Below are 12,166 nucleotides of genomic sequence, written 5' to 3' on the forward strand. Positions count from 1 at the left end.
TCTTCTCTTTCTGAGGCTTCCATAAATGTTAATGTTTCTTTGCTTGATGAAGTAACATGGGTCTCTTAGACTCTGTTCACTTTATCTTTTTTCTTTTAATTTCTATACTCAATAATTTCCATTGTTCTGTGTTCAATATTGCTGATTTTTTTCCTTCCACTTGCTCAACTCAGCCTTTGTACTCCTCTAGAGAATCTTTCATTTCAATTATTGTACTTTTTAGCTCCAGAATTTCTTTTTTTTAGGTTGTCAGTCTATTAATATTTCCATTTTGTTCATACATTGTTTTGTTCTGTTTCAACTTCTCCACATCTTCTTTAGTTATCTATCTTTAAGAATATTATTTTAAGTATTTTGTTTAGTAGATGCTTGTGTGCCTTGTACTTTTAACTCTGGAAATCAGATTCTCCCTCTTCTCCAGGGTTTGCTGCTTTTGGTTATTTTTTATTGTTTTTGTTTTCTTAATCGTTGTATGTTTTCTGTGCCAATAATCAGAGTGAGGTATAAACTTAAGGTCTTTTTGGATATTTTCTGATCCTATACTTTTTCCTGGGTATGTATGGTCACTTGCTAATTGTTCCTGTATGTACAGTTGTTTATGAATGTTTTAATTTTTAATATCTGACTCCCAAAAGGGAAAAATAAGAATAAAAAGAGCACTGGCCCTCTCAATGTCTTTGAATTCACTTCAGCTGGTGAGAGGCTTGCAAACATAGGATAAACAACAACAGCTGCTGGCCTGTTTTCTACACCTCTGTGACTAAAAGCAGCAATTGGTCAGAACAGAGATCCCAGCTATTTGGAGAATAGGGTCTTTTTTTTTGTGCTCGTCCTGACTCCTACAAGCTGTCTGCAGATTGCTCCAGGAACACATACATAGCTGCCATGGGGCTGAGGGTGGGGGATGGGTGTCTGCTACTGTGTAAAGAGCTGAAATGGGCTAAAACTAATTACAATTTACTGTCCAAGCCTTCTCTTTGAAGTTGCAAGCTTTCCATAGACTCCAGAATTTCAAAATAGTTACATCATACTCTGTCAGTGCAATTTTTTTCTAGATAAGGAAATTAATAGGGCTTCCTATTCCACCATCTTCCCAGAATCCCCTTTAGGATTTTTGGTTTTTTCCTTCTGCATGACATTTCCATAGTCAATAGACTTTGTACTTTTTGTTAATTTTCTCTCAAATGATATAAATCTAGCATTTATCCAGTCATACTGTCATGCTTGTCTGTTAGCCAACAGTTCACAGTTTTTAACTTGCTGGATAGGTTAGCACAATCTAGAATCATGACACACACATTCTGTTTGTTTCTTTTTTATGCAGTTCAAACCCAGTACTTTAACTTTCATGATCTAACCCAGAGTGAAAAAGTCCCTATGTCTCATCTGTCTCCTTTATTTCCAGTTCTCAGTAGAAAGAAAATGTTTATAATAAATGAGAGACAAAAATTATTTTGGATGCCCCAAAATTTAACAAGAAAAATTTATTTAACAAATGGTAGCATCATTTAATAGCTCACTTAGCTATGAATGAGTAGTCACTACCACATAAACATTACATGTAATTGCTTGTCATTCCCAAGATCCTCTGAGGTCTAACAGCGAGCTGGATCCTGTATATTGACAAACATAGCTGAATGCTTGCCTTTTTTTTTTTTTTTTATGTTTTCATCAATAATTTTCAGTCAAACCCTATGATTACATGCTTACCAGTTGTCCCCAAAAATAAGTGGTCTATAGCCTTGTTACTAATTCTTTACAATGATACTTATCGACTGGACATACTCCTACATTTCAATTTCAAGATCGCTAAGTGGAATTTTAAACATAACTTTTTTTTTTCATTTTCAGTAATGATACAGAACAGATGTTCACCATCCAAAGTATGGCAGGCTTTCATATTTTTAATACTAACTTATTTTAGCCATGTGTATATATATGCATAGGTAAGAGTCATTAAACTTTATTGACATACAAAAATAGGAAAAATGCACAAAAGTAAAGGTACAGCTCCACAGTTTACTAAAAAGTAAACATTTTTGAAATGACATTTAAGTAAAAATAAAATAGCTAGCACAACAGGAATTTGCTTTTTGTTCTCCTAATCAGTACCTACCTTTCTGCTTCCCTAAACTACCAGGTGTATACAGTATACATTTTTTGTGTATGGCATTTTTTGCTCAATGTGATGTTTGCCAAACTCATTCACTGCTGTATAGTGTTTCATCGTGTCATTATGCCACCATGTATTTGTACATTTCATTGTTGACAGACACTTATGTTAGAGTTCTTGACTCTATATGAGTAATGTTGAAATGGATAAACTATTATTTATGTCTCTCATTCACACATGCATGCATTTCTACTTGTTACATAGCTACAGTTGGTATAGCTACTGAATAAAATGTGCTTATATTCTACTTTAACATGTAATAATAATATTTCAGGGTGCTTGTAAAATTGCACTCTAGCAAGCATTGTGCAACAGATGTATTACTCCACATTCTCACCAACACTTGGTATTGTTAGTCTTTTTAATATTAGCTGTTCTTGTGAGCATGTAGCTCTGTCACATTGTAGCTTTAATTTGCATTTCCTTGATTACTTGTAAAATGGAGTACTTCACATATTTTTGAGCAATTTAGCTATCCTTTTTCTGTGAAGTATCCTTTCAGGCCTAATGCCTAATTATATTGGGTATTCTGGCTTTTTCTTACTGGTTTATGTGACATGGAACCTTTGTTATAATGGTTAATATTGGTAAGAGCTGAAGCACTATACTCCTTTCAAGTTTCTGATGTGAATGATTTGTCCATTGCTTTTCTTTAAATCATTCTGCTAGGGTTTATCAATTTCATTGTCTTTCAAATAATCAACTTTTACCTTTAATCTTTGTTGCTATTCTCTATTGAATAATTTTTTTCAATTAATTTTTTTCTCTTGTCTTTTTTACTTCCTTCTTTCTTGAGGGGTAATTAGCTGTTGTTTTACTAATTTGTAAAAAACAAGATCATTAGCTTTTAGTCTGATTTTCTAACATGTGCATTGAAAGCTATAAATTTCACTGTAAAACCCACAACTTTTGATACAATTTCATAATTTTATCATTATAATTTCTTATTTCCATTGTGATTTTTTTTCTGTGAGTTATTGACTATTTAAAAATTATTTCTTAATTACTACATAGAGGGCTTTTCTAACTATCTTTGTGATTGATGTCTAGATTAACTATTACTGTGGGGGCCAAAGAACATACTCCATATATTACAACTTTTCAAATACGTTGAGACTTGCTTTATGGTCCAATTTCTAGTTAATTTAGGTAAATGTTTTAAATGCTCTTAAAAATAATGTATATTTTTAAGTTATTGAATTTAATAATCTACATAGATCACTTAAGTAAATTTTGTTAATCAGCTAGTTCATATCTTTTATACCTTTACTGAAGTTTTATTCAGTTTGTTCATTTTATAAGTTAATAAGTGTTTTAAAATCTCCATGATAGTTGTGAATATGTATGTAACTCCTTTAAGTTCTATTTTTGTTGTCTACATTTTGAGGCCATGTTATGAGGTTCATACACACATAGAATTGTCACATCTTCCTGGTGCATTGAAGTTTTTCATCGGAAATTGACCTTTTTGTTATTTGGTAACGGTATGGCTGATATCAATATAACTCAGTATAGCTTTCTTTTAGCTATGTTTGCATGGTATATCTCTTGCATTCTTTTACTTTTGGTAGCCTCATGTTCTTACAAGCATTATATAGCTAGGCTAAAAATCTGTATCTTTAAGTTGAATATACTTTATTTACATTTGCAGTAATTCTGTTTTAAATTTTAAATGTCCCATATTATTTACTTTCTATTTGCCCCTCCTGTCCTAGATTCTCTTTTCTCTTCATACTTGCCTTGTAAATTGATTTAAAAAAAATTATTCTATCTTCCCACATATTTCAAAGCATGCACAATTTGCTATTTTGAAGTACTTATTGTAAAAATTTTAGAAAATATACAAAGTACAGCAAAATTTTATCACAGAGTATCATTTAATAATTATATTTCTTTCCAGTCACTTCTTTAAGGTGTGTACATAATTTTATATCCTTTCTTGAAAAGTATATATAATAATTTTTAATGTAGCTATCTTTTTTCCAAAACACTATTTAATAGTGAAATGCTAATGCATTATAAATGGCATTAGTGTGTATGTAAAATAATATATGTAAAATTATATGTAATATATACATTACATATATATGTATTGTATATGTAACTGTAAAACATTTTTACATATACACAATTTTACATATTTTAAGTCTCTTTGTATTATTAAACAAAAGATTTCACAGGTCTTTGCCTATTATATTTCCTCAGAATCTGCAGGAATTATTTTAAACATTATACCTTTAAATATTTCTCAGATTCATAATTTTATGAATTATTATAATTAAAATTCTCATTATAAAGTTTAATCATGGATACAATTAAGTGAAAGTCCCAAACTTATAATTAGTTATTATTAATAATTCTCTGTGTACATGTATACAATCAGATATTTTGTTATTCTTGGTATTCTATCAGATACCTGTTTAAAGTTATGAATCACAATGTACAAAATATCAAATCTGATACACTTCGAACTTACTGTCCTGTTTTTACGCAATCAGTCAATAGGATGGTCATATCTGCAAAAGTAAAAGCCAATTAGGTGAGGTGGAAAAAGTCTGATTGTTGATTCAATAACAGGATTTCCAAAATAATGTTTGGATAACAGAATTGTTTGATTCCGTCATCATTTCTAACAAGTAGTTTTAACATTACCAAGCATACATGTGCTTTACCTTACCTTAACTAATCAGGTTGATCAGCAGCCAGTTGTTCATCCCACAATATTCACTGCTGTTTGGCAAAATGGGACAGCCACCTTACATCCTTCTGGATGTGATAACTCAATGCACACATTCTCGCCTTTTGTCCATACTTGTGTTCCTGAGATGATCGCTTACCCCAAGAAAGGTTCAATTAGGATCAAGAAGAATCCACTCCATTCTAGGACTTTTGATTGTGTTGTTGGGGGAAGTAAACTCTTCCACTTGTCTGCTCTGTGGTGTTATGATCTCAAAGCTTCCAGGGACCACAAAAACGGAGTTTAAAACTGAAACTGTGAAAGTAGAAATCAGGCTGGATGATGGGAAGAGACATCATGTCCTGAAGGCATCACTTGAGCCCTGAATCCAGTTATGCCTGAAGATGATATATTCCTACTCTTTCAGTAAATGAGTCCATTCCTAATCTTTTAGTACATGAGTCGGTAAACACCTTTCTTTTCCAGTAGATCAATTTGAGTCAGACTTTCCGTCACTCACAATTGAAAGTCCTAACTTCAAGGATCCTACACTTTCCTTCATAGCACTGGTCCCATGTGAGGTTACTATTACTTCAGTGCCAACCTCTGTCAGTAGACTATAGTCCGTATGCAAACAGCACCAGTATCTCATTTGTTCAGAGCTGCTTTTCCAATACCTAGAACAATTCTGAGCCATTACTGGTACCTGATAATACTGAATGACTGAATAAATAAACCAAGCATTTTCTTAGCCATGTTCCCAAAGGTATTAATAAATGAACACTACGGAGCTATTTTTATGTGCACAAAAGTTGTTTCGAGATGAAAATACATACATATAGATGTATATATAGTTGTGCACTTAAATTTGTATATGGTAGTCATTTCCACAGAATCAAAGATTGCGCGTGATCTCTGACATGAATGAAAACAATGCCGCTTTCTTTGTTCTGTGAACTTGGAAAAACTGTTTCTTTGAGTCTCTGTTTGCTTACCAGTGAAAAGTGCTTACCTCAAGGTAGATATTTGTAAATAGTAATCTCTTGGTAAACAGAATTATTACTAGTACAGGGAACTAACTAGATAACCAGAAGAGAAGAGAGAACCATATAGTCAGTTCAAAACCAAAGTGCTTGCGTGGACAAAAGCAAAGGCCAGGGCTGCATAACACTGACATTTTTATTAGAATTCATTTGTAACAAATGGAACTTGTGTCAGCAAAGAACTGATTTTCATACAGACTTCTTTCGCCACCAATGTAACGAAGTAAGAAAATAAAAAGCACGCCTTTCATTCTGTAAAACATTTATGCGTACTACTACTTAGAGGTAATTGTATTTTTTTAACAAGCCATTTTACAAGTTATTTTTTAAATTTTTCAGTCTATGCACCCAAAACGAGAGCAAAGAACACAACTGTTATTATCTTTGTAAAGACACTCCAAGCTGGGATGGCAAAGCCACATAACGGATGGACAGAATGGATCTGTAGCCTTCTGATCTCTGCTGGAGTATCAGGGCACCCACAAACCCAAAAGGAACCAAAACCCAAAAAGAAAAGCAAAAAGGCAATTAAAAACAAAAGGAAGGACTTAAACAAAGCAAAACCGAAAATAAACAGGAAAAAAAAATACATGCATTACTGCAGACTTTTTTCCCTTCCTGTTTCTATGTTGTGTTATTTACATACACACAAATGAATTTCCGAAGCAGTTTCTTACAGATGGGTTCAAGTAATATCATTATTGGGTGTAGAATCAATAGGGCAGTGCATAGTACAAAGGTATAGAAAGTGCAAAGTTCCCTAGAGGCCCTTCCCTCCCCTGGCTGTCCTCGCCGTTTTCTAACCATGCAAATCATTTTTTAAAAAGAGCTAAAATAAAGTTCTGTACAAATCACTTTTATATATATATATATATTTTTTTACCATTGTAACTAATTACAAAATTATACATAACTACACATACATAGGTAAATAATAGCACCATACTGGTTATGATGATGAAAATAACTGGAAACTCGAAAGCTTGTGGTAATGGCAGGTAAAGATGTTTTACCTGGGAAATTAAAACTTGAATGGTTGTACAGAAAAGCACAGAGTGGAATGCACATCAATGACAGTAAGGGAGTTAGTTCTAGGAACAGCTCCTGAACAGTACGATTCCCGCAATAGTCTCCGCCTCGTTCGTCTATGGTATGCATCCCATTCATTTTCTTCTTCTGATTATTGTCATCTTTCCCTTTGCCAAACGGGCAGTTTTTGTTTCAGGGAGAGAAGCTGCTCATTGGCCAATCATTCTGGTGTGCAATGCTCCATCGGATTCTACATGTCCAACAAGGCATGTCTGGATGACGCAATGTCTGTCTGACCCCCTTTGTTTAACTAAAAGAAAATTATAGCACTGAGTAATCTGGCACTTGGATAAATCTCCAAAAAGATACAAACGAAAAGAAAATGATAACAGACCCACATAGTGCACATTCTTCTCTGGTTCTGATGTAGGTTAGAGAGTCTCATTCTGAGGTAGTCTTCTAGATACTTTTTTAAAGTATTATATATATTTTCTTTTTTTTCTTTTTCTTTGTTTTTACAAAAGTGCTCAAATACAATGGTCTCTTGGATTTCATTCTGCTAGCAATGGGAAAATGTGGAAAACAAAAATCCTTCCATGCAGAACATCCATGAAGCTAAAATTAAACCAAAGCAGTATACTCATACCAAAACTCTTAAGAGTTCCTTGGATATTTTGAGGATTATTTAAAATCATGTAAAATGTGGCAAACTCATGCCATCATCCATGGCTTCCTATAGAATGTTGGAAGAATTGGGGGTAAGATATATATATATATTTCCCCTTTTAGAAAAATTCTAATGGAATATCAAATATATTCCAAAGTTGCCAATGATATTTGTTACTAAAGTAAGTTTGGTGCAGTTACTGCATGTTCCAGAGCAGATTTGGAAGGGAATATAAATAAAACAAGTAGCTTTTTCTGATGTTGACGATTATAAAAGGAAGAAGGGCCCTGATTATCCAAGTGCTTTGGGCTGGTACAATCACTAACATCCCCGACTTGGCTGAAAACTAGGAATGCATATTATTCAAAGAGTTTTTGTACATGTGGTAAACAGATAATGCTTTAATAGAAAGAGTAACAGATACGAACAGTGAATGGAAATACGAACCAAAAGCTAAAAAGAAATGCTATTAAAATAGGCATCAATTATAAGGCACTCTAAATGCAAAACTAAAACCAAAACGAAACAAGGTACAGCACTTCCCAGGAATGCTGTATGCCACAAAATGTTTCTGACTGAACAGAGTAACATGAATTTGGCCTTGCCTCTGTTATATATCATAAATGCAAATTTCATAGCACATACTATAGACAATATACGATTGAATACACTTTTTTTAAACAACTCGATAGCTGATATATTACAACATTCTCCCCTCCTAAAGGGATATGCACTGACCTTTCCCACATGCACACCTCTTAGCTATTTAATAATTTTTATTGCACTAGAGTGTTAGAAAGACTGAACTTTGTTGGAAGCCTGACAAAACAGAATTGGTGAATATGATTGGGTAGGTGGGGGGAGATTGGGTAGGAAATTACGGGGTGAGGTTTGACAATCACTGATGTGCATTCCTCATTTCCCTTTAAAAAATTAAAGTTTTGTGATATTAAGAAATACCAATATGTCAAAAAATTAAGAATAAATGGAAAGAGATATTTATAATAGCTTTTCTACATTTAAAAAAACTAAATCATGGAAGAACTGACTGATAGCTATATCTATTTTTTGTGTGGACACACTGTCTATATATACATAGACACCCTTGTAAAATTTGGATATATATATATATATGTTAGCAGCAACTTTATGCTTTGCGCCTCCCTGTTGATTCCAAAAACAAAATAATAATTATCTTTGATAATTTGAAGAGAATGGGTACTTTCTCACCAATCAAAACTGAACAGAAGCGTAAAATTAATATATCTGACGAGACTGATACTGTAGATTGAGTATTGCACAAAAATGTGCAAATTTTCAAATTATTTGATATTTCTACAGCAAGATATTACATATAACAGTTCTACAGCTTATAAAAACCTACGATTTGGAAATAAAAACTGAAGAGTTATGTAACTTTTTAAAAATTCACTTTATCGAATGATACATTTTGTTAAAAAAAGTTTACACAGAAATGAAGCACAGCAGCAGTATCTTTACAATACTAAAAAACTAAATCAAGGACTTTCTTTTTAAACATTCCCCCCCTCCCTTTCCCCCTAAAATGTTACTATGAGCAGTATGGTGGGAAGGGGTGATGTCAAAGCAGAATCCATTTCGCTGTGAGAAGCCACACCAGCACACATCTTGGGCTGAATTGCAGCATTCTGGCAATTTCTCCTTGCACCTTTCAAACAATCCTGAATAAGATGGTGGTTCTTTGCTGTGATTTCTTCTTCCCTTGATTTTGAATCCTTGAGGTATCTGTAAATAAAATCCTTCAGATGCCTTATCAGTCAGGATTCTCTTCATTACTTTTCAGGTTAGATTATTAAACTGTGAATTCTTGGTCCACCTGGAATAATTTGTTTTTAATTTGTTTTGTGTGTAATAGTCCCACTAAGTAGTTGTTAGCTAGAAGTTAAGAAGGACTTCTCAAGTGCCCTGTATGGCTCAGAAGAGACTCCATGGATATTGAAGGGCCTGTAGTAAAAATCCAGAATGGGTCAGGGGTTTCTACGTTGCATAGTGATCAAAGCTGCCCAGGTACTCTAGTGCTGCTCGATAGCAAAACTGATACTGATCCTGCAGGAGACAACGAATGAGGAGAAACAAAGGAAGGGACCATGAGCATATTTTAATAGAAAAATAAAAATCAATATTGGATAACAAAATTACATCTATATGGGGCAAAAATCATACTTTTGTCAATTGATCTAATCCAATGACCAACTGGTTATAGTGAACGAAGAAAAATTAGCCACATGGAGTGTTTATTAACTTTGCCAACCAATTTGACTAAAATGATCTCCCAGTTCCAAGCAGTGGCAGGTCAAGTGAACCCTGCCTTCCCAGATAAGTGTTTTCCAAGTAGTATCAAACAACGACCACCAATTGAGCACATAACACTTCTTACATGCCTTATAAACAGATAATGATGAAAGTCATCCTTTACAATTATCTGCTTATTTGTGATAATGAATTCTCAGTTTAAATATGAGAGGCTGATACACAAACTGTCCTGAGAAAAATCTGAATTTACTTATCTTCTGAGCTACTGCCAACAAAATTTGAATTTTTAAAAGATTATGTTTGAATAGTAAAGCTTGCAATGAGAATCACTCACAGTCATTTCAGCTACCTTTTGGCTGTCTCTCTCACTTATATATGATGTTCATATACAGCCAGAAGGTAGCTGGTGCAGCACACCAGGCACACAAATCCATTTACACAGGGCACTGGACTTCCAAGCTTTTCATCCCTGAAAATGGCTTCACAAGATTGGCTGCCCACATCAAAAAATACCTGTGAATTCGGCCCAATTCTGTGTGATTGCTAGCTGTCTGTTATAGAAAGGCACACACTAAAACAAAACAGTATGAAACATGGCTTTTTTCAGACAACAAAGAACACTATCATATTGGAATAAATTGAAGCATTGTTGGAGAGATGGAAAAATTACGATTTACAGATCTCTATAGGGATGAGAAAAAGTAGGATTTTCCCCATAAAAGAAATCTATTTTCAGTGGCCAACCGGGCTGAAAGTAGATAGTTTCTATTTTGCTTAAATGTGCATTTTTCTATAATAAAAATGGTAATGCAAAATAAATGGTGTTTACTTTCCTATCTTGTCACAGTCAGTTGCTTGGCTAAGTGTTCAGGCTTTTTAAGTGTCCAATTTCCCTCTGTAACCCCCAAGACCCATTAAGTTTGTCAGGCTGACAGAATGTTTTGAGTATTGCAAGCCACACACTTGTACTACTTTGAAATCAGTCTGAAAGATACTGTGGATGACGAATTGAGGAACACATATAAGTTGTATAATTTGGTGGCCTTTTGCAGAACATAAACCCTATCAGTAATATTATCTTTAGAAATGAATGCTCAATAGACCAGACTGGCTATATCATAAACTCTTATTATTAAGAGAAATATCCAAATTGCCATATTAATTATTGGAATGGGAAATGAGGGGCTAATATAATATCTCTAGGCTTATCCAGAATCAAAATGTTTTGAATGGCCATTGTGAAGACATGAAATATAGAACAGCTGATACTTCTGTAGGCACACAGAGCGAGAATGGAGAAGTTAAATGGGCTGAGATTATTTTATGTACTAAGCATTATGCTTTCTCTCTATATATAATATATACTGTAGAAAAATGAATATAATGAATTTTATGAAATTGCCATTTTATTGGTCAAAAATGGTCCAGTAGTGAAATTTAACATAGCTCAATGTAACATATAATCGCACGTAATTTCTATAGCAACACTAAAACACTGATAATCTCACCCCATTTAAAAAGGGGGAAAATGAGGTTCAAAATTATTAAACAGTTTGATGCTTTCTCCACAGTATTATGTGTGTGATGTTGAGAGAGTCTGGACTCCAGGAGGTCCAGGCTACCAAAACATAGGCTCTTGAGATGTGAAAAATGCAATGGATTTTCTCACCTCTGTCTGTACCATAGCTGGTCGTTGTGTTCTTAACATTTTGACGGTCTGGAAGGTATCTACGACTCCTTCATATCTCATTCTTTACAAAACAATGCTTAATGTTATGAAGACTCCAGTTCTTCCAACGCCCATGCTGCCACAATAACAAAGGCAATGTTACTGGGTGAGATGCTCACAGTCTTGGCACATTTGCTTGGGTGTGGACATACTTCTACCAGCTTCCACACTCCATATTTCTTTACAGCCATGTTCAGGAAAACGTGGTATCGCATTCACCAAATGGTTACTCTTGGTATACTGAGTTGTAACAGCATGTGATAACGAGGGTGAAGGAATTAGGAGTAAGTCTAATAAAAGGTCTTTTCAATGGGGATTTATACCATTTTAGAAAGACCAAGGAAACAACAAATGAAAAGAAGAAAGGGTGTAAATAACATATAGGTTTATATTATTCATGGAGATTCTGAGATTTAGAACTTGCCTACTTAATATTTTTAAAATATGAAATAATTCAGAATAAGGTGAAGTGAATTTGGCACCTTCAACTTTTCTAGTACATTGTTCACATTTTACAGTTACTTACAATACACATGCAATGCCCCATAACTTAAAC

The 12,166-nt window shown here is 33.8% G+C and overlaps 1 protein-coding gene across 1 annotated transcript in view; it reads right to left on the reverse strand.

The window, feature by feature from the left end:
• Window positions 1–9,002: 9,002 nt before the first annotated feature.
• Window positions 9,003–12,166, reverse strand: part of PTPRD (protein tyrosine phosphatase receptor type D) — a 339,878-nt gene continuing 336,714 nt past the window's right edge. Inside the window, 2 exon segments of the mRNA XM_030919181.1 lie at window positions 9,003–9,674; window positions 11,551–11,686. Of these exon segments, the coding sequence (XP_030775041.1) occupies window positions 9,606–9,674; window positions 11,551–11,686 (205 nt within the window). The 3' untranslated portion in view covers window positions 9,003–9,605.

The sequence above is a fragment of the Rhinopithecus roxellana genome, chromosome 16, assembly GCF_007565055.1.
Source record: "Rhinopithecus roxellana isolate Shanxi Qingling chromosome 16, ASM756505v1, whole genome shotgun sequence".
NCBI lineage: Eukaryota > Metazoa > Chordata > Mammalia > Primates > Cercopithecidae > Rhinopithecus > Rhinopithecus roxellana.